Below are 25,533 nucleotides of genomic sequence, written 5' to 3'. Positions count from 1 at the left end.
CTCAGTACTTCTTGGGCCTTCCGCCATCAGGCGTCAGTGGTCCAGGTATGTAAGGCGGCCACCTGGTCGTCGGTACATACCTTTACAAAATTTTATAAGATTGATGTGATGGCATCGGCGGATGCCTCATTTGGCCGCAAAGTTTTGCAGGCCGCAATTTGAGGAGACCGGCGGTCTACCTCGAGGGTTTTTTTCTGTTGAAAATTTTTTTCTGTTGAGTCTCATCATTGAGGATGAGCATTGTAAACTTCTAGTTGGCTCCGGTTGGGCCTTCTAGATTTGGATTTGATTTTCCATTTTCCCACCCCTCATTTGTGGTACTGCTTTGGGACGTCCCGAAGGTGCTGAATCACCGAGGACTACGTCTGTCAATGAGCGATAGAGAAAAATGGATTTTTATAAGATCTTACCGTAAAATCCTTTTCTCTTAGCTCATTGACAGACGTAGTACCCGCCCCTCTGTTTTGGAGTTGGGTTGGGTTAAATTCTCTAAACACTGCTTTGTGACATAACTGATGTGCTGTAGCAGGGAGAGAGAGGATATACCCTCGGGGACTGCCCCTAGGGTGTGGCCAGAGCATTTTTTATTTCCTGTCTAGTCCTACTCCTGTGGAGGCAGCATAACCCGAAGGTGCTGAATCACCGAGGACTACGTCTGTCAATGAGCTAAGAGAAAAGGATTTTACGGTAAGATCTTACAAAAATCCATTTTTTTTCAAGGGAATGAGACCCACAGTCTTTCTTTCTGCCAGTCCTGGTTGTGAAGAAAAGTCCCCTGAAGGAGCTCTTCTTGCTGGTCTCTGACCATTCTTGTCACAGTCCCTTTTACCAATGTTATCATGTACAATACAGCAACAGTGTCTGCTCTGGTCTAGTATATGTTGGCATAGCAATGACAACCTATAGTCTAGTGCTGGAGAGAATATGACCAAACCACTGGCAGCAGGACTACAGGTTAGGTTGGTGTTATTCTATGTTATCTCACCGCCTAGACCTGTGGTTTTTAACCACCAGGCCATGGCCCACAGCGTCCCTCATTTTGAGCCTCATGCTAGCTAAAGATCCACTAACCCCCCACAGTGCTTCCAATAGTAGGCCGCAGTGCCCTTCAACACAGTGCCCCCAAGCCCCCTGAAAGCCCCCAGCTCCCACAGTACATCAGGGCCTTACGCAGTGCTCCTTAGCTTGCTGCAGAGCTTTCAGCCCCCATAGTGCCCCCAACCTCAAACAGTGTCCCACTCTGGCCCCTGCAGTGCCCCCCCAGTCTCCCACAGCTCCCCAGACTCCTAGAGAGAATCCCAGCTACCTCCAGAGTTGATCCTAGCTCCCCTCAGAACCCTCATCCCTTACAAGGCCACCAGGTTCCTGCAGAGTCCCCTAACCTCTTCTGCATCCCCCTATCACCCACAGTGACAATGAGCCTCATCCTGAGCCTTCCAGGATTTCAACACATATTGTATTCCCATACTTCTATTGTATGTGTATATATATATTTTTTTATGTAGCGTGCAACCCCATAAGGGCCGCTGGTTTGCCTCGGGTTCTTTTCCCAAATATGTGCAACAACAGCCAGGCACACAGCAACATCCACTCTTCTGGCTCAATGAATAGTCTTCTAGGTGTTGCCTTTTTTAAATGTATTTCTGAATAACTTGAGTAGGGCAAAGGGAGCTCCAGAAATGCAAAACAGCATTAAGAGGACACTCTCCACTTTATCACTTAAGACAGGCCATCTAGCAATAGCCCAGATATAATGGACAGCACTGGGACATCATATGCAATGTCCCGGGCCAGGTAAGCCTTAGTGCACAAGGGATAGCAGCAGTAATCACTGGGATCCTGCACACGTCTGTACACACAGTGTCCCTTGATACTTTGATGTCTCCTTCCAATGTCCAACAGACATCCAGACTGGATCCTCAGGAGAAAAACCCTTGTATAGTTGCAGTAATTCTCAGCAAGTAGGCCCCCCCCCCCAGATCAGCAGAAGCTGGGACCTCGGTGAACACAGGAATAGTTTCAGCTGGGCTGCCTGGAAGGGCAGGCTGGGAACTTCTCATTCTGAACAAGAACAGAGCTGTCCTCAGGGCCCAGACAATTTATGCACTCTCCAGCCACCTACTGGGCACCCGCTCTCAGGGATTGGCAGGAATCACATAAATATTGAAGTTGCTGTTTTTGACTCTCCTAATCCACTATGTTCTAGAATCCTCCAAAAAACAAGGGGAAGCAATCAAACCTGCAGCCCACAGAGTCCAGAATAGCCCAAAGCAATCACAAGCTGCTTAACTGATTACAGGAGAGCCACTAACTAGCAACTTATCTAGGAGGGTATTACATCACTGGTGGGGCGTGGAGGGTTTTCGGAAGAATTTACCAGGCCCTGGTCTCAATAAGGTTGAGAACAACTTCCCTACCAATATGAAAAGAAAAGAAAATCCTTTACTGGATATGGGGGCGATTTCAGAACTTCCTGGTGTTCTTCTATTTATTTTTTTGATCATTCGATTAACCTATTGGTTGTTTCATTATAGGCAAATGTTTGTATTGGGAATTTTTTTGTAATATAAAATATTACATAAACAGCGCATACCTTGTAGTAGAATGGTATGGGAAAATAAGAAAGTGGTGCGTGGGTATCAGAATATATTGGTATTGGTAGATATGGATCTACCTGTAGTTTTAGGGATTTGCTAATGCCAATAGCCCTGAAAAATGTACATGTGGTACTAGGTAGTATGGTAATGGTTACCTACAGCATGTGCTAAAATATAGGGGGTATTTTGTGCCACCTATATATTTCCCATGTGCTATATATGAACCACTTATAATAAATACATATATTGTGCATATACTGTGCAAAAATATGACTTAACAGTCGTAAACAATAAACGTGCACACATAAAATCCCGTGTGTTTGCTTAGCCAAATATAAAGTGCTTCAACTGTGCTTATTCCAATTATTACAGATAAAAGAGTATATACATTTTGTAAATGAATAAAAGTTCCTTAAAAAGGGGTCCAATAAAACCAAGAAAAAAGTGCTCAGTGCAGAGATTGTGCAAGAGATAGTGCAAGATTTATTCTTGGTCTTATTGGACCCCTTTTTAAGGAACTTTTATTCATTTAAAAAATGTATATACTATTTTATCTGTAATAATTGGAATAAGCACAGTTGAAGCACTTTATATTTGGCTAAGCAAACACACGGGATTTTATGTGTGCACGTTTATTGTTTACGACTGTTAAGTCATATTTTTGCACAGTATATGCACAATATATGTATTTATTATAAGTGGTTCATATATAGCACATGGGAAATATATAGGTGGCACAAAATACCCCCTATATTTTAGCACATGCTGTAGGTAACCATTACCATACTACCTAGTACCACATGTACATTTTTCAGGGCTATTGGCATTAGCAAATCCCTAAAACTACAGGTAGATCCATTGGTGTCAATACCAATATATTCTGATACCCACGCACCACTTTCTTATTTTCACATACCATTCTGCTACAAGGTATGCGCTGTTGATGTAATATTTTATAATCCAAAAAAATTCCCAGCTTTCCACCCATAGAGGTTCATCACAGCAGCAACCTATTTTTCTAAACATAAAACAAATTGGCGCGAGTGTTTTTTCCATTTCCATAAATGTTTGTATTATTTTACTGTTTGAGAATGACCACTTATTCTGTGTTCTGATGTCTCTTGCAGAATGAAGACTCTGGTGGCTTTGCTTTTGCTCGGGTCGTTGGGTCTGGCTTGGTGCTGCAGCCCTAAACTTGGAGGTAAAAATAGTACAGTAAAACCTTGGTTTGAGAGTAACTTGGTTTAAGAGCGCTTTGCAAGACAAGCAAATTTTTAAAATAAATTTTGACTTGATATACAAGCGATGTCTTGATATATAAGTAGCGTCATGTATAAAAATGAAGAGAGGAGCCTCTAAAGTGTAACAATATGGTTACATTTAACCACTTTACCACCGGAGGATTTTGCTGTCTTCCGTCCAGGCTACTTTTTGCGATTCGGCGCTGTGCGACTTCAACTGACAATTGCGCGGTCGTGCGACGCTGTACCCAAACGAAATTTACGTCCTTTTTTTCCCACAAACAGAGCTTTCTTTTGGTGGTATTTGATCACCTGTGCGATTTTTACTTTTTGCGCTATAAACAAAAATAGCGTTTATTTTGAAAAAATAACAATATTTTTAACATTTTTTTATATGAAATTCCCCCCAAAAAAGATGTAAAAACCAATTTTTTAAAAAATTTTTGGCCAATTTGTTTTATGCTACATATGTTTGGTAAAAAAAATCGCAATAAGCGTATTTTGATTGGTTTGCGCAAAAGTTATTGCGTTTACTAACAAAGGGAAAGATTTCTGTCATTTTTGGTGTTTTTTATTTTAACGCGTAATGGCGGCGATCTGCGATTTTTTTTGCGGGACTGCGACATTGCGGCGGACAGATCGGACCCTTGACTGACATTTTTGACACTTTTGGGGGTACCAGTGACCTTACTGCAGTAATCAGTGCTATATATATGCACTGTTACTGTAAAAATGACACTGGCAGGGAAGGGGTTAATTTTATTGGAGAGGGAGGGGTTAATGTATGCCTGGTGCTTACTGACGTGTAGGGGGGGTGGTGACTGTGTGAGTCATGGACAGATCGGATGTCCAGCTTTGCTGAACAGTCCGATCTGTCACTCCCTGTCACTATGGAGATCCGCCCGCTGTGTTTACACACAGCGGGCGGATCTCCAGACTCGATCCCCGACGATCGGGATCGCCGCTGCTCCTCCCCTGGCCCGACTCCCGCTGTGAATGAAAACAGCGGGAGCGAGCCTCCGGCGGCGCGCAAGCGCCGCCCAGAAGGGGGAGTGTCCAACGACGTTAATACTACGTCGCTGGACGATAACGAACCACTCTGCCGCAGTAGTATTACTGTGAGCGGTTCTAAAGTGGTTAATGAAGGTTCAATATTTAGAAACTCACATGGTTGATGATTAGAAGAGGCACATCTAAGAATGCAGGCATCTGGGGTAAAGCTGTCCACATAGACCATCTTCTGCACAGCCATCTTCATCATCCCTTCCCCCCTGCACTCCACGAGTGATTCAAAGCCTCACTTTCAGATCACTCTACTGCAGGCTATTCTTCCCGGTCACGATTGCAGACTGACAGTGGTGAGAGCTGGTGGTTCAGAAGATGGTCTATGTGGACAGCTTTACCCCGGATGCCTGCATACTAAGATGTGCCTATTTTAATCATCAACCATGTGAGTTGCTAAATGTTGAACCTTCATTAAATGTAATCATATTGCTACACTTAGAGGCGCCTCTCATCTCTCTTATATTCTGTAGCTCTGCTATATTTTGCTTCTAATCCCCTTGGGAAGGCTGCATATTGTGGATGGACATTTTATGGTTACACAACCTATCACATTGCTATAATCTTTGTATATAGACTATAAACTGAAGGACTTGTGGAACGAATCATCTGAGTTTCCATTATTTCCTATGGGGAAATTCGCTTTGATATAAGAGTGCTTTGGATTACAAGCATGTTTCCAGAACGAATTATGCTCGCAATCCAAGGTTTTACTGTATACTGTAAAGGTAAAAAGGGAAATAAAAATGACTATGGTGCACTAAATGAGGAGGAGGGTCTGAATACATTCTGAGGACAGCAATTAGTGAATAAAAATAACCCCTCCATGTACTTTAACCTTATGTTGATGACGCAAGCCTACTGTATATGCTGTATGAAGGGTGGGCCTTAAAGTAGAACTAAAGGCAACATTTTTTTTTTTTGGGATATAGTAAGGGAGGGTTATGACCCCTGCCAATTTTTTTTCTGGCCATCCTTATTGTGTCCCATTGTGGAGTTTTCCCATCACTTCCTGTCCCATAGCCACATCAAGTGAGAGGAAATCCCCCCAAAGTGAAGGAATCCCTGGTTGCCACCAGCACTATTCCTGCTCTGGTAACAACCCAAATTTTGGGATTGTCTTTCACTTTCACTCTTGGTAAAAATGGTAACCAGGAAAAATAGAGAGGGTGAATCTCCCCAAGGGTGGCACAGACAGCAATTAACCACTTACCCTCCTTCCTGACCAGGCCATTTTTTGCGATACAGCACTGCCTTACTTTAACTGACAACAGAGGCGGCTCTAGGCTTTGTGAGGCCTTAGGCAGAATTTAGACATGAGGCCCCACTCACCCCCTTTGCAGAGGTTAAGGAAGAACCCAGAAGCCGAGCATCTAATTACTGCTGCTTGTGTGGGTGGGATGTGTACTGTGGAAATCACATGGGATGAATAGGAGAGGGATGGGACTGGGAACCATGGGATAGGGGAGAAGGAGGAGGGGGTAAAAAGGGGGGGGGGTAGATGATGAGGGATGGGTAGAGGAGAACTGGAGTGAAACTGGGGGATCCTGGTCTGTATAGTAATACAAAAAAGGAGAAGGATTTGTGCTTGCATGAGGGACAGACAGGGAGATAGACAGAGGGACAGACAGGGGGACAGACAGACAGACAGGGGGACAGACAGACAGACAGACAGACAAGGGGACAGACAGACAAAGGGACAGGGGGACAGACAGGGGGACAGACAGACAGACAAGGGGACAGACAGACAGGGGGGACAGACAGACAGATAGGGGGACAGACAGACAAAGGGACAGGGGGACAGACAGGGGGACAGACAGACAGACAAGGGGACAGACAGACAGGGGGGACAGACAGACAGATAGGGGGACAGACAGACAGACAGACAGGGGGACAGACAGACAGACAGACAGACAAGGGGACAGACAGACAGACAGACAGACAGACAGGGGGACAGACAGACAGAGGGACAAACAGGGGGACAGACAGACGGACAGACAGGGGGACCGACAGACAGGGGGACCGACAGAAAGACGGACAGACAGAAAGGGAGACTGACAGAAAGGGAGACCGACAGAAAGGGGGACAGACAGACGGGTAGAAAGACGGACAGACAGACAGACGGACAGACAGACAGGGGGACAGACAGACAGAGGGACAGGGGGACAGACAGGGGGACAGACAGACAGACAAGGGGACAGACAGACAGAGGGACAGACAGGGGGGACAGACAGACAGACAGACAGACAGGGGGACAGACAGACAGACAGACAGACAGACAGACAGACAGACAAGGGGACAGACAGACAAGGGGACAGACAGACAGACAGACAGACAGGGGGACAGACAGACAGAGGGACAGGGGGACAGACAGGGGGACAGACAGACAGAGGGACAGACAGACAGACAGACAGGGGGACAGACAGACAGAGGGACAAACAGGGGGACAGACAGGGGGACAGACAGACAGAGGGACAGACAGACAGACAGACAGGGGGACAGACAGACAGAGGGACAAACAGGGGGACAGACAGACGGACAGACAGGGGGACCGACAGACAGGGGGACCGACAGAAAGACGGACAGACAGAAAGGGAGACCGACAGAAAGGGAGACCGACAGAAAGGGAGACCGACAGAAAGGGGGACAGACAGACGGGTAGAAAGACGGACAGACAGACAGACGGACAGACAGACAGGGGGACAGACAGACAGAGGGACAGGGGGACAGACAGGGGGACAGACAGACAGACAAGGGGACAGACAGACAGAGGGACAGACAGACAGACAGACAGGGGGACAGACAGACAGACAGACAGACAGGGGGACAGACAGACGGACAGACAGACAAGGGGACAGACAGACGGACAGACAGACAAGGGGACAGACAGACAGACAGACAGGGGGACAGACAGACAGAGGGACAGGGGGACAGACAGGGGGACAGATAGACAGACAAGGGGACAGACAGACAGAGGGACAGACAGACAGACAGACAGGGGGACAGACAGACAGAGGGACAAACAGGGGGACAGACAGACGGACAGACAGGGGGACCGACAGACAGGGGGACCGACAGAAAGGGGGACAGACAGAAAGGGAGACCGACAGAAGGGGAGACCGACAGAAAGGGGGACAGACAGACGGGTAGAAAGACGGACAGACAGACAGACGGACAGACAGACGGACAGACAGACAGGGGGACAGATGGACAGACAGACAGACAGGTGACAGACAGAAAGGGGGACAGACAGACAGGGACAGAAAGAAAAGAAAGAAAGAAAGAAAGAAAGGAGGGGAGGGAAAAAGAAAGGAATGGAAAGAGATGGAGGAAGGGTGCCCCTTAGATCAGAGTACTCACTGAAAGGGATGGATGGATGAATGAAGGGCTCAGGCGACATCTTTCCTCTTCTTGTTCCTGGTCTGCAAATTCTTCCCACCCACATCTCATCTTATGAGGAGAAAACTGTCGGGGAGTGTGGGCGGAGCAAGCACAGGTGGAGAGGGCGGGAGGAGGAGCAGAAGCAGCTCTCTCTCCTCCCCCATCTGTGGTCTGTGAGGGAGGGGGAAGTGTCAGCGCCGCGGCTCCAGTATTTGGCTGTGATCCGGAGCTGTCAGTGAGCCCCCATTCCTCGGTGAGCTGCTCCTGATCACAGCCCCGAATTGTAGCGGATTCTCCTGCTTACAGACCGGCCGGGACTCGGAGTTGGGACTGTACTGATGGCAGGGAGATCCCTGCTGCCAGCCTCAGAGGCAGCTCTTTCACTCGGCAAATTAGGCGGCCGCGAGGCCCCTGTGAGTGCGAGGCCTTAGGCGACCGCCTAATTTGCCTAATTAGAGAGCCGCCTCTGACTGACCATTGTCCGGTCGTTTGACGCTGTACCCAAATAAAATATATGTCCTTTTTCCCACAAATAGAGCTTTCTTTTGGTGGTATTTGGTCTCCTGTGTGTTTTTTTATTTTTTGAGCTATAAACAAAAAAAGAACGACAATTTTGTAAAAAAAAAAAAACAAAAAAAAAAATATATATATTTTTACTTTCTGCTATAAACGCATAAAAAAAAAAAAAAAAATCAATTTTCTTCCAAAATTTAGACCAATATGTATTCTGCTACATATTTTTGGTAAAAAAAATCCCAATAAGTGTATATTGATTGGTTTGCGCAAAAATAGCATCTACAAACTATGGGATATTTTTATTTATTTATTTTTTAATAGTAATGGCGGCGATTAATGACTTGTAGCATGACTGCGATATTGTGGCAGACAATTTGGACACTAACTGACACTTTTGACACTTTTTGGGAACCAGTGACACTAATACAGTGATCAGTGCTAAAATATACAAATAGAGCGATTTTTCTTTTTTGCTATAAACAGCGACAATTCTGAAAAAAAAAAACATATTTTTCACATTTTGCTATATAACATTCTCAAAAAAATAAATAAAAAAATTAAATTTTTTCATCTTTTTAGGCCAATTTGTTTTCTGTTACATATTTGTGGTAAAAAAAATCGCAATAAGCGTATATTGATTGATTTGCGCAAAAGTTATCGCATCTACAAACTAGGGGGAAGATTTATTTCATTTTTATTATTATTTAATTTTTTACTAGTAATGGCGGCGATCTGTGATTTTTAGTGGGACTGCGACATTGCGGCGGACAGATTGGACCCCTAACTGACATTGTTGAAACTTTTGGGGGGACCAGTGACATTACTACAGTAATCAGTGCTAAAATATGCTTTGTTACTGTACTAATGACACTGGCAGGAAAGGGGTTAACCTAGGCGTGATCAAAAGGTTAAATGTAAGCCTAGGGGAGTGTTTACTATCTGTATGGGGGAGGGGCTTTTGAAATGACCATAGAGATCTGTAATCCTATATAGAAGGATCACAGGCGCTCTGTGATCATTTCAGAAGAGAGAAGAATTGTCAGTTGTGTTTACAACAGCTGACCATTCTTCTCTCACCTGATCGCAGGTGGCGGGCAGCAATCGGAGCCACCAGCCCCGTGCATCGGCATCCCTGCTGCCTAGTAGGGGCAGTAGCGTGCCAGCAGTGGCGCGCCTTCGTTTGCCCCCCAGCACCACGCGCGTGACCGACGTAGTACTACGTCGGTTTGTGCAGCCGAGCCAGCCTGCCACAGTAAAAAACGGTCTGCAAGTGGTTAATCACAACTGCTGCTCCTGAAACTCCCTGAATATGGGGAGAAAAAGTACTACAATATATATATAAAGTATTCCAATCCCAGTTGACGCCTAATCAGGAGAAACGCGCCGGGTAGAGAGTCAGCACGCACGGGCCGCACTGCAGGCGGTCCGTGCCACTACGAGAACCGTGCTACATCTCTGATTTCGTCTGTAAGGGTTTTTACCTAATAAATATGATTTTATAAAGAGGTAATGCACTATTAGCCCCCGTTCACACTGGGGCGACGCTACTTCGCTGGGCGACCTCATAGGTCGCGGCGCGCTGCTCGCCCCGCGACCTCGGAGCGGCCGGCACGGACTTCATAACATTGAAGTCTATGCAGGTTGCTCCGGGTCGCCCCAAAGAAGCTCCGGACCCTTTTTCTAAGTCGGAGCGACTTGTGTCGCTCCTATTAGAACGGGTCCATAGCTTCTGTATGGCAGGCGACCTACGGCGACCTGTCAGGCGACCAGGTCGCCTGACAGGTCGCCCCAGTGTGAACGGGGGCTGAGTCCTTCCCTTTCCACTCCTTATATCCATCCGCGACCTCGGAGGCGTTGTTCGGTTCTTGGTCCATGGATCCATCCCACACCCGCTTACATGCTCATTGACCCTTGTGGGTCTGGTAAGCAGTCAATTCAACCTTTTCTAGCACATTGGGGATGCATGCAGCACTTGGAAACGACTGAGTCTCCACCTGTTTTAGCATATCATTTTATTTGGACTTTGTTGATATAACTTTTCTTTATTTGCACTTTTAGCCATATACTGTATGGTGGCATGTATTGGCAATGTTATGTGTTATAAGTGTTTGATATACACTTCACAATTTTATTTACAACAGCGCACTTTATAGATATATATATATATATAGTAGTGCTAAAAATATGCACTGTCACTGTACTAATGACACTGGCTGGGAAGGGGTTAACATCAGGAGCGATCAAAGGGTTAAATGTGTGCCTAGCCAGTGATTTTGTGTACTTTGTGTGGGAGGTGCTTTTACTAAGGGAAGGCATGGATTCATGTCCCTGCTTTGCAGGAACACAGGATCAATGCCTTCCCTACTGATAAAACAGAGATCTGCCTTGTTTACATAGGAAGATCGCTGTTCTGCCTGTGTACTAAACAATCGTCAGGTGCCGACGGACATTGAGTCCGCAGTTACCGCCACTGGGCTGCCGCTGTGTGTGATCACCTCGCATGCACTCGCCCTACCCAGAAGAGCCGGATCACATATACTGTGAAAGTGGGGTCCCCCAAGGTTCTGTCCTGGGACCAATCCTGTTTAATTTATTCATAAATGATCTAGAGGAGGGGATATCGAGTACAATCTCAGTATTTGCGGATGATACTAAGCTAAGCAGGTCAATATCTTCTATGCAGGATGTGGAAACCTTACAAGCGGACCTGAACAAAATAATGGGGTGGGCAACTACATGGCAGATGAGGTTTAATGTTGAAAAATGTAAAGTAATGCACTTGGGCATCAGAAACACGAAAGTAAGCTACTCACTAGGGGGGGGGGAACCTCTGAGTGAATCTAAGATGGAAAAGGACCTGGGGGTACTGGTAGACAACAGGCTTGGCAGTGGCATGCAATGCCAAGCCACTGCAAGCAAAGCCAACAGAATACTGGGATGTATCAAGAAGGGGATTCACTCCAGAAATAAAGAGATTATTCTTCCACTCTACAAGACTCTGGTCCGGCCACATCTGGAGTATGCTGTCCAGTTCTGGGCACCGGTCCTCAGGAAGGATGTGCTGGAACTGGAGAGAGTCCAGAGAAGGGCAACAAAAATAATTAGGGGAATGGAGGACATCAGCTATGAGGAAAGACTACAAGCACTGAACCTATTCTCTCTGGAGAAGAGACGATTGAGAGGGGATATGATATCAATGTACAAATACTGTACTGGTGACCCTAGCATAAGGAACAAACTATTCAGAGAAAGGAGATACAATAAGACACGTGGCCACTCACTAAAACTAGAGGAAAGGCGGTTTAACCTGAAAATACGTAGGGGGTTCTTCACTGTAAGAGCGGTAAGGATGTGGAATTCTCTTCCACAAGCAGTGGTATCAGCAGGGAGCATCGATAGCTTCAAAAAACTATTAGATGGACACCTTAGAGACCACAACATACAGGGGTATACAATGTACGGTTAACAGCAAACACACACACACCTCATAGGTTGAACTGGATGGACTGATGTCTTTTTTGAACCTCACTAACTATGTAACTATGTAACTGTGGGGAAAATAATTACAAAGAAATGAAGGGTCTATCATTTTTATCATAGGTGTATTTTAAATGATAGAGACGGAATATCAACCAAAAATCCAGGAAAAACACATGATACAAATGTTATAACTTAAGTTGCAGTTCAGTGAGTTAAATAATTATTTGATCACCAAGTAAAACATGACTTAGTAGTCGGTGGAGAAACCCTTGTTGCCAAGCACAGAGGTCAGACGTTTCTTGTAGTTGGTTACCAGGTTTGCACACATCTAAGGAGGAATTTTGGTCCGCTCTTCTTTATAGATCTTCTCTAAATTCTTAAGGTTTTTTGGCTGTCGCTTGGCAACTCGAAGTTTCAGCTCCCTCCATAAATTTTCTATAGGATTAGGTCTGGAGACTGACTAGGCCACTCCATTACCTTAATGTGCTTCTTTTTGAGCCACGCCTTTGTTGCCTTGGCAGTATGTTTTGGGTCATTGTCATCCACGACCCATCTTCAGTGTTCTGGCTGAGGAAAGAAAGTTCTCATCTAAGATTTTACAATGTATGGCCCCGTCCATTGGCCCCTCAATGTGGCAAAGTTGGCCTGTACCTTTAGTAGGGAAACAGCCCCAAAGCATAATGTTTCCACCTCCGTGCTTGACTGTAGGGATGGTGTTCTTATGGTCATAGTCAGCATTTTTCTACCTCCAAACACGGTGAATCGAGTTAATGCCAAAGAGCTCAATTTTGGTCTCATCTGACCACAACACTTTCTCCCAATCCTTCTCCTAATCATTTAGATGTTCATTGGCAAACTTTAGACGGGCCTGTACATGTGCCATTATGAGGACGGGGACTTTGCGGGCACTGCAGGATTTCAATCCTGCGTAGTTTTTGGCTGATCCCTTACTTTTCTCATGATCATCCTCATCACATGAGGCAAAATCTTGCATGGAGCTCCAGACCGAGGGTGATTGATGGTTATTTTGTATTTCTTCCATTTTCGAAACATCACTCCAACAGTTGTCTCCTTCTCACCAAGCTTCTTGCTGATGGTCTTGTAGCCCATTCCAGCCTTGTGTAGGTCTACAATCTTGTCCCTGACATCCTTTGATGACTCTTTGGTCTTGCCCGTGATGGTGAGGTTTGAATGGAAGAAAGATTCTGTGGACGGGTATCTTTTATACACATAACGAGTTGTCGGTAGGAGCAACATCTTAAATTAAGAGGACTAACCTGTGTACCACATGAGCACCTACTGTATCCAGTCTGTGGGAGCCAGAATTACTGTTGGTCAGTAGGGGATCAAATACTTATTTTACTCACTCAACTGCAACTCCATTTATAACATTTGTATTGTGTTTTTTTTCTGTATTGTTGGTTGATATTCTGTCTCTAACATTTAAAATACACCTATGATAAAAATGATAGACCCTTCATTTCTTTGAAAGTGGGTAAACTTACAAAATCTGCAGGGGATCAAATAATTATTTTTCCCCTACTGTATATACGTGATCCGGCGCACAGCTGCTGCCCTGTAGCAGTAAAACTAGTATTGGGCGGTCAGCAAGTGGCTAAAACCTGACAGGGGTTCTAATCCCTCTCCATTCTATACAAACCTAAAAAAAAAAGGGTCCTCAGTTTTATATTTTAAAGCCCACATGCTACACATTGTTGGATAATTGATGTAAGATATTTTAACCACTTAAGCCCCGGAGGATTTGGCTGCTCAAAGACCAGGGCCTATTTTGCAATTCGGCACTGCGTGAATTTAACGGACAATTGCGCGGTCATGCGACGCTGCACCCAAATTAAATTGACGTCCTTTTTTTCCCACAAACAAAGCTTTCTTTTGGTGGTATTTGATCACCTGTGCGATTTTTATTTTTTGCGCTATAAACAAAAAAAGAGCGTAAATTTTGAAAAAATAACAATATTTTTCACATTTTGAAATTCACCCCCCAAAAAATGTAAAAATCTAAATTTTTGAACATTTTAGACCAATTTGTTTTCTGCTACATATTTTTGGTAATAAAAATCGCAATAAGCGTATTTTGATTGGTTTGCCAAAAGTTATTGCGTTTACTAACTAAGGGGAAAGATTTTTGTCATTTTTATTGTTTTTTTTTTTAACTAGTAATGGCGGCGATCTGCAATTTTTTTTGCGGGACTGCGGCATTGCGGCGGACAGATCGGACCCCTGACTAACATTTCTGACACTTTTGGGGGGACCAGTGACATTACTACAGTAATCAGTGCTATACATATGCACTGTTACTGTAAAAATGACACCGGCAGGGAAGGGGTTAACTTTATTAGTGATCAAGGGGTTAAGTGTGTCCCTAGGGGCGTGATTCTAACTGTAAAGGGGCGTGGCTTGTGGTGTAACAACAGAGACATACAATCCTACATAGCAGGATCGTGTAGTCTCTGAAGTTACATCGGGGAGAATGACAGACGGCTTTGTTTACATCAGCCGCCTGCCTTTCTCCCTCTCCAGCGGGAGATCGCGAGTGACCGGCGGACATCGGAGCCGCCGGTCACTCGCGCGGGGATGTGCGGGAACGAGCGGGGGCGGGAGCGCGCCCCCGGCGGCGCGCTCTCGCCCCCTAGAGGCTCCTGGGAGAGCGACGTAGCCCTACGTCGGTTTGCCCAGGAGAGCCAGACTGCCGCAGTAAATAGTCGTGTGGCAGTCGGCAAGTGGTTAATACATACAAATATTTTTTTTATATGTACATAGGTGTGTACTGTAGGCTATTATTTATGGCCTAACACAGCTGGCAGGCAAGTTGCGTTTTACATATCAAAAGGGCCAGAGGAGATACTTACAGGGGATTGTAAAATGTAAATCAGACTTGAAAAGGATAGTAAAAAGGTCCATAGGGGTGGTTAATGCAATTTGGTAAGCAGGCTTTCTTTCTTTCTTTCATTCTTTCTATATTAAGATGAGAGCACAGGTCTAGATTATAATACATATTATTGCATGCATGGAAGCTATATAGATGCATATTATGCTGGATTGTAGTGTCTCTATGCTTGCTAATATACAGTATGCTTGGACGAATGGGGCTCTGAAGGCTGCTGTTCATTGTAATATTTACAAATTGTTAGATTTCATCATCTGTTGCAAATATCTTGTAAACTTTCTTCTGTGCTGGGACTCAATAAATGCGACTCTCTGGAAGAACAGATTACTGCGGAAATAACTTGAATTATAATAATTAAATAATCATCATCTCACTGCTACATCAGTACATTGGTGCCATGACCCGGATCCGAGCCATGTTGGATAATTTATGTGTAGCACTGCCCCCTTGAGGACTGCCGGATTTTCACACTTTCGGGTCCCCCTGGGTTACCGTTAGCAACTTTGACATTCACAGTCTATCACTTTACTTCTTGGCTCAGTCAATAATTAGTCCAGGAGTATGTAGTTGTTTTGTGTTTTATTTATAAGTTAGGGATGGGGGAAGGGAATAGTGGGATACTCCAGATTAACTATGCAAAAGACTTTGGGGGACATCTATCTCTTAATACAACCAGGCTGTTGATCCACCTTGCCACTTAGGTAAATTTAGGGTTAAGTCTCTATCCAGATGACTTGATGTACTAAAGTTATCTTCAGGACACTCTCCTAGTATCCTCTTTCTTGAACACTGACACCCGTCCACTGACTATCCTACTCCTGGGTGGCCCCCCTCAGGTCAGGCCCCTTGACACAATCCCTTGTATTTACGATACTGTTTTTCTAGGGTCTCCAGTGTCTCCCCCTCAGTCAGCTTTCCTGGGCCTCTGAGTTCAGCTCCGTTCCTCGGGCCCTCAGGATGACCTCCTGATGCCACCTGCCGCTGCTACAGAGGAGGAGGCAGCCGCCACCCTCCCTCCTGGACTCTACTCACCAGCCAAAGACCTCGCAGCACATGTGCTCCTGGCTTTTATACAGTATCTCAGAATGCACGAGACGGCCGGTCTCCTCCAATCACCAGGACTGTATCAAATCCTATGTATCCATTGGTCAGGTTTCCTCCAAATGCCTTTCTATTGGACCAGTTTGAAACACTCTCTAGACCCAATTAATCACACACTGAGCACTATGAGCAGACCTCACTAACAGATCCTGCTCTGTGTGCAGGTAGGCAGAAAGCAATATAGATTTCCCTGCTGCTCCTCTGATAGGCAGACAGAGCCAAAAACTATACTCTCTCACTAGCCCCTACCTAGGAGGGGGCTACATATGTAAGATATTGTATATACAGAATTTTAAATATGTACAAAGGTGTGCACTGTAGACCATTATCTATGGCCTAACACATCAGGCAGACGAGTTGCATTTTCCATATCAAAAGGGGTCAGAGCAGTTACCTAAAGGTGATCGTAAAAAAATTAAAATTTGCCTGGAATAGTACAATAACTATTTATTGATAGTAATTAGACTTGAGGGGGTATTCATGAGAAATGGTGGCTTGTTTACCCGATAAACACTAATGTGAGGTTATTGCCAGTAAATACATGTAGAGCCTTTTCACCTTGATTAACCGCTTGCCGACCAGCCGCCGTAGTTTTACAGTGGCAGGTCTGCTGTATCCCACAAAATGACGTACCTGTACGTCGCTTCGCGGGACCACTAACGGGGGTGGAGGCGCGGCCCATTTGCCACAGAGGAGGCTAATCAGCGGGTCTTGCGTCTGCATTTGCCACTGGGCACCCACGATTGCTCCCAGTGGAGACAGAATGGTGGTCTGCCGTTGTAAACACAGCAGACCTCTGTTCTGTCAGTTATGAACACAGGGCTCCTGTGTTCCTTTTATTTAGGAACACAGGTCTCTGTGTTCATGCAGCAAGTCCATCCCCCACAGTTAGAAAGCATCCCCTAGGCTCACATTTGACCCTTTGATTGCCCCTGGTGTTAACCCCTTCCCTGCCAGAGTCATTAGTACAGTAACTGTATATTTTTAGCACTGATAAATGAGGGTTGACCCACGCTATGGACCTAAAAAAGTGAGTGAATCTGCTGCCCTCACTAAAGACTGCCACCTAGTGGCGGTGTCCCATGATTATAAAAAGTGCTATTCACCTGCACTTCAGCACTTTTTATATTTTTTAGCACTGATTACTGTAGTAATGTCACTGGTTCCCCCAAAAGTGTCAAAAATGTCAGTTAGGGGTCCGATCTGTCCGCCGCAATGTCGCAGTCCTGCTAAAAATCGCTGATCGCCACCATTACTAGTAAAAAATAAATAAATAAATAAAAATGACATAAATCTTTCCCGTAGTTAGTAGACGTGATAACTTTTGCGTAAACCAATCAAAATACGCTTATTGGGATTTTTTTTTAATGTAGCAGAAAACAAATTGGCCTATAAGGTGGAAAAAATAGATTTTTAAATTTGTTTTGGGATTGTTATATAGCAGAAAGTGAAAAATATTGTTTTTTTTTCAGAATTGTCATTTTTTTTTTCATTTATAGTGCAAACAATAAAAATCGCACAGGTGATCAAATACCACCAAAAGAAAGCTCTATTTGTTGATAAAAAGGACATCAATTTTATTTGGGTACATCATCGCACGTCCACGTAATTGTCTGTTAAAGTAATGCAGTGCCGAATAGCAAAAAATGGCCTGGTCATTAAGGGGGTAAAACCTTCCAGTCCAGAATTGGTTAAGATAAAAAAAAAAACCTTCTACCTTTAGAACCACTGGAAAGTATTTTTAAAACAAAAAAAAAAAACACATTATGGCCACTAGATGGCGCTTTGAAAACAGGAGATCATTATATTACAAAGAAAACTTGAAGTTTCATTGCAGCTGTGCAGATATTTGTTACATTTATGCAACATTTTTTTTACATGTGGACCCTGAAATATATAGTTATTGAATATGTTTTTCTTTCTTCAGCTACTAATATCGCCAGATCTGGGGAAGCCTCGCAGAGTTCCACCTTTCAGGGCGCTACGCCTATAGGTTACGCTAACAAGGCCATTGATGGTGGGAAAGATTTGAACTGGTATCATGGCTTCTGTAGTCACACAAATGCAGAGCCGTCACCCTGGTGGAGGCTAGACATGAAGCAGAAACAAAAAGTGAATACTGTTGTGGTCTCTGGCCGGTCGGATTGCTGTTTGGAGCGGATGAGAGGTCTTGAGGTCCGAATTGGAAATTCTCCAGACAATAACAACCCAGTGTGAGTACCACCGGTAACCCCCCCCCCCCCCAATGTAGCCCCGTAACCCCCCCTGCCACAATACAGCCCCTTATCCTCACCCACAAAGCAGCCCCGTAACCCCCCCCATGTAGCCCCGTAACCCCCCCCCGCCACAACACAGCCGCTTATCCTCCCCCACAAAGCAGCCCCTTAACCCCACCACACAACGCAGCCCTGTAATCCCCCCACAATGTAGCCCCTTATCCTCCCCCACAAAGCAGCCCCTTAACGCCCCCCACAATGCAGCCCCTAACTAGTGATCAACCGATATAGTTTTTTTGTTGCTGATACCGATATTTTGGCCATTGCATATCGATATCGGCCGATATTTTCATACATTTAAAAATAAATTGTATTTTTATTTTTATCACTTGACAGGTACTCTTGTGGAGGGATCTGGGGGTCTAAAAGACCCCAAACCCCTCCTCTGCACTTAAAAGCATTCAAAACGCCAAGTTTGGCTGTTTTGAATGCTGTCATTTTTTTTTAATTTGGCGCCGAATACTCGGAAGTGATGTCATGACATCACTTCCGGGTTTTTGCATGGAGACCCGATCAGAGCCGAATGCGGCTTTGATGGGGTCTTCGGCGGCCGTGCAGGCTGCCCCGGTGGGAGGGGAGACAAGGGCGAGCCGCGGAAGGCAGCGGGAGGAGAGGGGGGACATCCCCTCCCGCTCCTTGTAATAACAGCCGAGAGACTTCTCAGCCGCATCGGTTGTCATTACAAGTCAGCTGACCGTCGGCTATGGACGCCAGTACCGGGGTGATGCCTCTAGCTACAGGCATCACTCCAGTACAAGCACTTTCCCGAAATATCGGCAATATCGGTAACCTCAGGGGCCAATTCCGATATATCAGGGAAAGTGCATATCGGTCCTCGATATATCGGCTTTGCCGATAATTGGTCGATCACTACCCTTAACCCCCCCAACAAGCAGCCCCTTAACCCCCCCCACAATGCAGCCCCTTAACCCCCCACAATGCAGCCCCTTAACACCCCCACAATGCAGCCCCTAACCCCCCCCCCACAATGCAGCCCCTTAACCCCCACACAATGCAGCCCCTTAACCCCCCCACACAATGCAGTCCCTAACCCCCCCACAATGCAGCCCCTAACCCCCCCACAATGCAGCCCCTTATCCCTCCCACACACAATGCAGCCCCTTAACCCCTCCACAATGCAGCCCCTTATCCCCTTACACAATGCAGCTCCTTAACCCCCCCACAATGCAGCCCCTTATCCCCCTCACACAATGCAGCCCCTTAACCCCCCACAATGCAGCCCCTTAACCCCCCCGCTCAAAATGCAGCCACTTAATCCCCCCCAAAATGCAGCCCCTTAACCCCCCCCCCCCCCACAATGCAGCCCCCTAACCCCCCCCCCCAATAATACAGCTCCTAACTCCCTCCCTACAATGCAGTCCCTTAACCTCCCCCCACAATTTAGCCCTGTACCCCCCCCCCCCCCTCCACACAATGCCCCTAAAAATGTTTGCATATAGACAAGGTGCTGTTACATGTAAATCTGACTTCCTAAATAAAGATAATTTTAAAGTAGTTAAACAGGGGACTTTTGATTTCTCCTGTTCGGCTCCCATAGACTTCAATGGGGTGGGCCGTTCGGGTTAGAACTTTTCCTATTTTCATGAGTTCTGCTGCAAACTGAACCGGGGGGTGTTCAGCCCATCCCTAGCGATCATCTGCCTCGTATCAATATAGTTGTCTAAAAAATTCTAATCGCGCCAAAGAAAAAAAAGGTTAAATGTGCAACAATTATAGCTGCTGCTGCCGCAGGCCACTAAAGAGCATGTGATACAGTATGTGTAAAATTACCACAACTTTATATGCAATCTAAAGCGCAAGCTCAAATGCTAATTGATTCTCAAATACAGTGCAAGTGAATAAAATGAATAAAATGAAAACTCCCCAAAAGAACAAAAAAACGTGGTGACAAAAATATAAATATAAAGGTCCAAAAAGTCCGACAGTAACTTTATACTGAATCCTTTAAGGATATCCCACCAAGTGAACACTATCTTCACACAGTGCAGATATTCCTGGGTACAGTGATGGTGACACCCTCCGTGTTGAAAAATGGCAGCAATTCACACTCACCAGATGGAGTTGATCCCTCTTACCATATGACAAGTAGAGATCAAAACAGGCTTATTCAATCTCCGTAATGTAGATGCCGATTCTCAGCTTGTCCTCCCAGGGAGTTCTCTCCTACTAAGTGGGTACTGTGTAGGGCAATCCAAAAAAACAAAGAGAGAGGAAAGCGAAATCCTTGTGGTGTAGTATCGTAAAAAAAAAATAAATAAATGGTTTATTGGATAAAATAGTTATTCCCCAATAGGGTCATTACATAAAAAAAAATCCACAAACAAAAAAAAATAATAAAAATAGCTTCAGCTTCCGAAAGACGTCTTGTTTGTGCCGAAACGCGTCAAGCTGACATGCACGTCATCTTGTTCTGCACACTAGCTGGAATGTACACTGTTGCTAGCTCTTCCGGTGTTGTGCGGCTCCCCAACACAGTGCGGGAAACCACACGGGAGCTCCGTTTTTTTGCTTGTGGATTTTATTATTTATATACTATTTGCACTTATTAACCACTTCAGCTCCGGAAGGTTTTACCCCCTTAATGATCAGGCCACTTTTTCGATTCGGCACTGCGTTATTTTAACTGACAATTGCGCTGTCGTGCGTCGCTGTACCCAAATACAACTGATATCCTTTTTTCCCCACAAACAGAGCTTTCTTTTGGTGGTATTTGATCACCTGTGCGATTTATAGATTTTGCGCTATAAATAAAAAAAAAAGCGACAATTTTGGAAAAAAAAACACATTATTTTTTACTTTCTGCTATAAAACATTTCCAGTAAAAAATTTTTTGTTATCACTTTAGGCCAATTTGTATTCACCTATATATTGTTGGTAAAAAAAATCCCAAAAAGCGTATTTTAATTGTTTGCGCAAAAGTTATACTGTTTACAAACTACGGGATAGATTTTTAGACTTTTTTTTTTTTTTTTTTATTAGTAATGGCGGCAATCAGCGATTTTTAGCGGGACTGCGACATTGCGGCGGACAGATCGGACCCCCAACTGACATTTTTGACACTTTTTGGGGACCAGTGACATTACTACAGTAATCAGTACTAAATAATATGCACTGTTACTGTATAAATGACACTGGCAGGGAAGGGGTTAACACTGGGGGGAAATCAAGGGGTTATGTGTGCTCCTAAATGTGCTTGCTAACTGTGGAGAGGGGTGGGGGGGGGGGCTCTGTGACACATACACAGAGATCGGTGTTTCAGCTTAACAGAAACACATGATCTCACTGTGCCTGTGTGACAGCAGAGCCGCCTGCTTTGTTTACATAGGCAGACGGCTCTCCTGTCAGTTTCCCCAAAGATCGCGGGAGGCCGGCGGCGATCGTGCCCGCTCCTCCAGTGCTCTGGCTCCCGCTGTGTCTAATCACAGTGGGAGCACGGCTCTGGCGGGGCGCGCGTGACCCCGAGACCGCGTGCACATAATCACGTACATGTACGTGATTATGCGCAGCCGAGCTGCCCTGCCGCAGTAAATCTGTGTGAAACGGTCGCAAAGTGGTTAATTGTTCATATGTTTAGAGCACTTTATTGGTATTCACTTGCAGGGCAGCCATCAGAAATTTTGGGGCCCCTTACACAGCTTTAGGCCTGGGCCCCTCCGGGCCTGACCACCAACATTTTGCAGGGCCAGACCTCTGGCTATCCTACTGAGTCCTTCAGTGCACCCACTTCTATTTTAACATTCTTACAACTTAATATATGAAAATAAATCCAAGCCAGCAAAGCGACGTCCCTTCAGCTGCATGGGCGTACTCTGCAGCCGCCCTGCTTTAGCAATTGCTACTTACTACAACAGCACCAACTCAATCTCGTTGGTTGGGGCCTGGGCCCCTCGGAATGCCCGGGCCCCCTACATGTGTATGGGCTGTCCCCCCCTGATGGCTGCCCTGTTCACTTGCACTGTATTTGAGAATCAATTAGCATTTGAGCTTGCGCTGTTGATCGCATATAAAGTTGCGTTAATTTTACACATATCTGCCTCGAGGCCTAAAAGCTCTGTTGGTGGCCATTTTTATTGTGCAATGACAAAAGAAATTCTTAACAACAATTCTTGGTGATCCTGGAGATCAATTTTAAGATGCGATGGGGTTGATTTACTAAGGGCATATACACTGTGCAAGTGCAGTTGCTCCAGAGCTTAGTAAATCACTTTACAAAGAATACCCAATCACATGCGAGAGAAAAAAAAAAGCATTTTTTCTTGCACATGATTGGATGATGGAAGTCAGCAGAGCTTGCCCTCATTTAGTGATCTCTGGAGATGTATGTTTCAACCGGTTCCCGAACGGCCGCGGCTTTTTACCGCGGCAATGTGGCTCTGCTGCGCAAATCGACATAGGTATACTCCTGCCCCCACTAGGTAGTTGGGATGCTGATGTACGGAGCAGGCGGCTCTGATTGCCGCCTGACACCCGCGATCTTTCCCCTGCTGAGAGAGAAGAACAGTCAGATGTTGTAAACACAGCCGACCGTTCTTCTCTCTGGAATGATCACAGAGCCCCTGTGATCTTTCTATTCGGGATCACATGTCTTTATGGTCATTTCAGAAGCCACGCCCCCCGACAGTTAGAATCACTCCCCTAGGCTCACATTTAACCCCTTGATTACCCATAATGTTAACCCCTTCCCTGCCAGTGTCATTATTACAGTAACAGTGCATATTTTTAGCACTGATTACTGTAGTAATGTCACTGGTCCCCCCAAAAGTGTAAAAAATGGCAGTTAGGGGTCCGATCTGTCCGCCGCAATGTTTCAGTCCCGCTAAAAATTGCAGAATGCCGCCATTACTAGTAAAAAACAAAAAAAAAAACAAACAAAAATGGCATAAATCTATCCCGTAGTTAGTAGACGCAATAACTTTTGCACAAACCAATCAAAATACGCTTATTGCGATTTTTTTTTACTAAAAATATGTAGCAGAAAACAAATTGGCCTAAAATGATAAAAAATTTTGATTTTTACATTTTTTTGGGGGAATTTCATATAAAAAAATGTGAAAAATATTATTTTTTCCAAATTGTCGCTCTTTTTTTGTTTATAGCGCAAAAAATAAAAATCGCACAGGTGATCAAACACCACCAAAAGAAAGCTCTGTTTGTGGGAAAAAAAGGACGTAAATTTCGTTTGGGTACGGCGTTGCATGCCCGCGCAATTGTCAGTTAAATTCGCACAGTGCCGAATCGCAAAAAGTGGCCCAGACGTAAGACAGCAAAAACCTCCGGTGATAAAGTGGTTAAAGTAACGCAGCGCCGAATCGCAAAATATGGCCTGGTCATTAAGGCGGGAAATTTCTACCGGTCCAGAAGTGGTTAATGAACCCATTTTAGAAATCTTCTGTATGTGAACGAGTGGCATTTGCTGTTTCATTGTGTCGGTCTTTATTTGCTCTCAACAGATGCGGTAAGCTCACCAGCGTTTCTGATCCTGTGACAACGTTCTGCTGTAATGGGATGGAGGGTCAATACCTCAGCGTGGTGATCCCGGGGCGCAGTGAATACCTTCACCTGTGCGAGGTGGAGGTCTATGGTGACTCTGTTTCTCAAGAAGAGTCAAAGAATAAGCTCTGCTGGTAAACCTCAGAAGAACATAACAGAAGGAATATTCGAGTTCATCATCAAATTTCATATCCAAAAAAAAAAATACATCCTTAGGACCCCTGAAAAAATGACACATCTATAATTTTCCCAACCAGCTGCAGGAGGACGTTTTCCACTTGACGCCTTGTATTCTTGACTACAAAATGTCCAGTCTTCAGAAATGCCTGTCATTATTATTATTATTATTTTTAATGAGTTAAATTTAGGGGTCTAATTTTAAATGTTTTCACCCCAAATTCACACAGCCCTAACCCCGGATTTGCATATTTTCACAATTTAATCCATTTAGAAAAATGTTGGGTGAAATTTGTGTGAGTCCAATGTGAAAATATTTAGAAGTAGACCCCTTAAAGTGTATCCGAAACCAAATCTTAGTTTTAAGTTATGTATGGAGTGTATAAGGGTTTGAACTAGTGTGATCGACCGATATCGTTTTTTTATTGCCGATACGGATGCCGTTATTTTGGACATCGGATATCGGTATTGTCCGATATTTGCAGACATTTAAAAAAATATATATTTTTTTCCACTCTGGTGGAGGGATCTGGGGGTCTAAAAGTCCCCAAACCCCTCCTCTGCACTTAAAAGCATTAAAAACGCAAGTTTGGTTGTTTTGAATGCTCACATTTTTTTAAATTTGCCGCCGAGTACCCGGATTTTCGGAACTTCCGGGTTTTTACATGGAGACCTGATCAGAGCTGAATGCGGCTTTGATCAGGTCTTCTCTTCGGCGGCCGTGCAGGCTGGTTGCTCGGCTCTCCTGGTGGGACGGGAGACCCGGGCGAGCCACAAGAGGCGGCAGCAGGGGGGGGGGGTGTCCCCTCCCGCTCCTTCTAATGACAGCCAACTGGCTTCTCAGCCGTATTGGTTGTCATTACAAGACAGCTGACCGTTGGCTATGGACGCCGTTACAGGGGTAATTCCTCTAGCTGCAGGCATCACTCCGGTACAGCACTTTCCCGAAATATCGGCAATATCGGGAACCTGGGGGGGCCGATTCCGATATATCAGGGAAAGTGCATATCAGCCCCTGATATATCGGCATTGCTGATAATCGGTCGATCCCTAGTTTAAACCACTGTTGGGTTTTAGTGATGCCTGTGTCCACTTCATATATCACAGCTAAGTCCATAACCTCTCTCAGGCTCTTTTGGGCCAGATGGTCTTTATCCTTTTCTATGTAGCTTCTGTAGAATGACTTTGACCAGGGGAGTAAGTACAGGGGTCACAGGGGTTGCAATTGTGACCCGGTCCTATGCTCCAGGGGGCCAGAACGCTTCCCTGTACACCTGGATAGG

The 25,533-nt window shown here is 45.1% G+C and overlaps 1 protein-coding gene across 1 annotated transcript; it reads left to right on the top strand.

The window, feature by feature from the left end:
* Window positions 1–3,725: 3,725 nt before the first annotated feature.
* On the top strand, window positions 3,726–24,305 carry LOC309555860 (fucolectin-like; the record flags this gene model as incomplete). Its single annotated transcript, XM_082258028.1, has 3 exons — window positions 3,726–3,798; window positions 18,214–18,499; window positions 24,034–24,305. 3 exons carry the CDS (start codon window positions 3,726–3,728, stop codon window positions 24,209–24,211), a joined length of 537 nt encoding a protein of 178 aa, XP_082114154.1. The 3' UTR covers window positions 24,212–24,305.
* Between the last annotated feature and the right edge of the window lie 1,228 nt (window positions 24,306–25,533).

Source organism: Pelophylax lessonae (assembly GCF_965119305.1).
Source record: "Pelophylax lessonae genome assembly, chromosome: 5".
Classification (NCBI taxonomy): Eukaryota; Metazoa; Chordata; class Amphibia; order Anura; family Ranidae; genus Pelophylax; species Pelophylax lessonae.
Note: the sequence above shows the minus strand (reverse complement) of the source record. Positions and strands in the feature narration are given on the sequence as shown.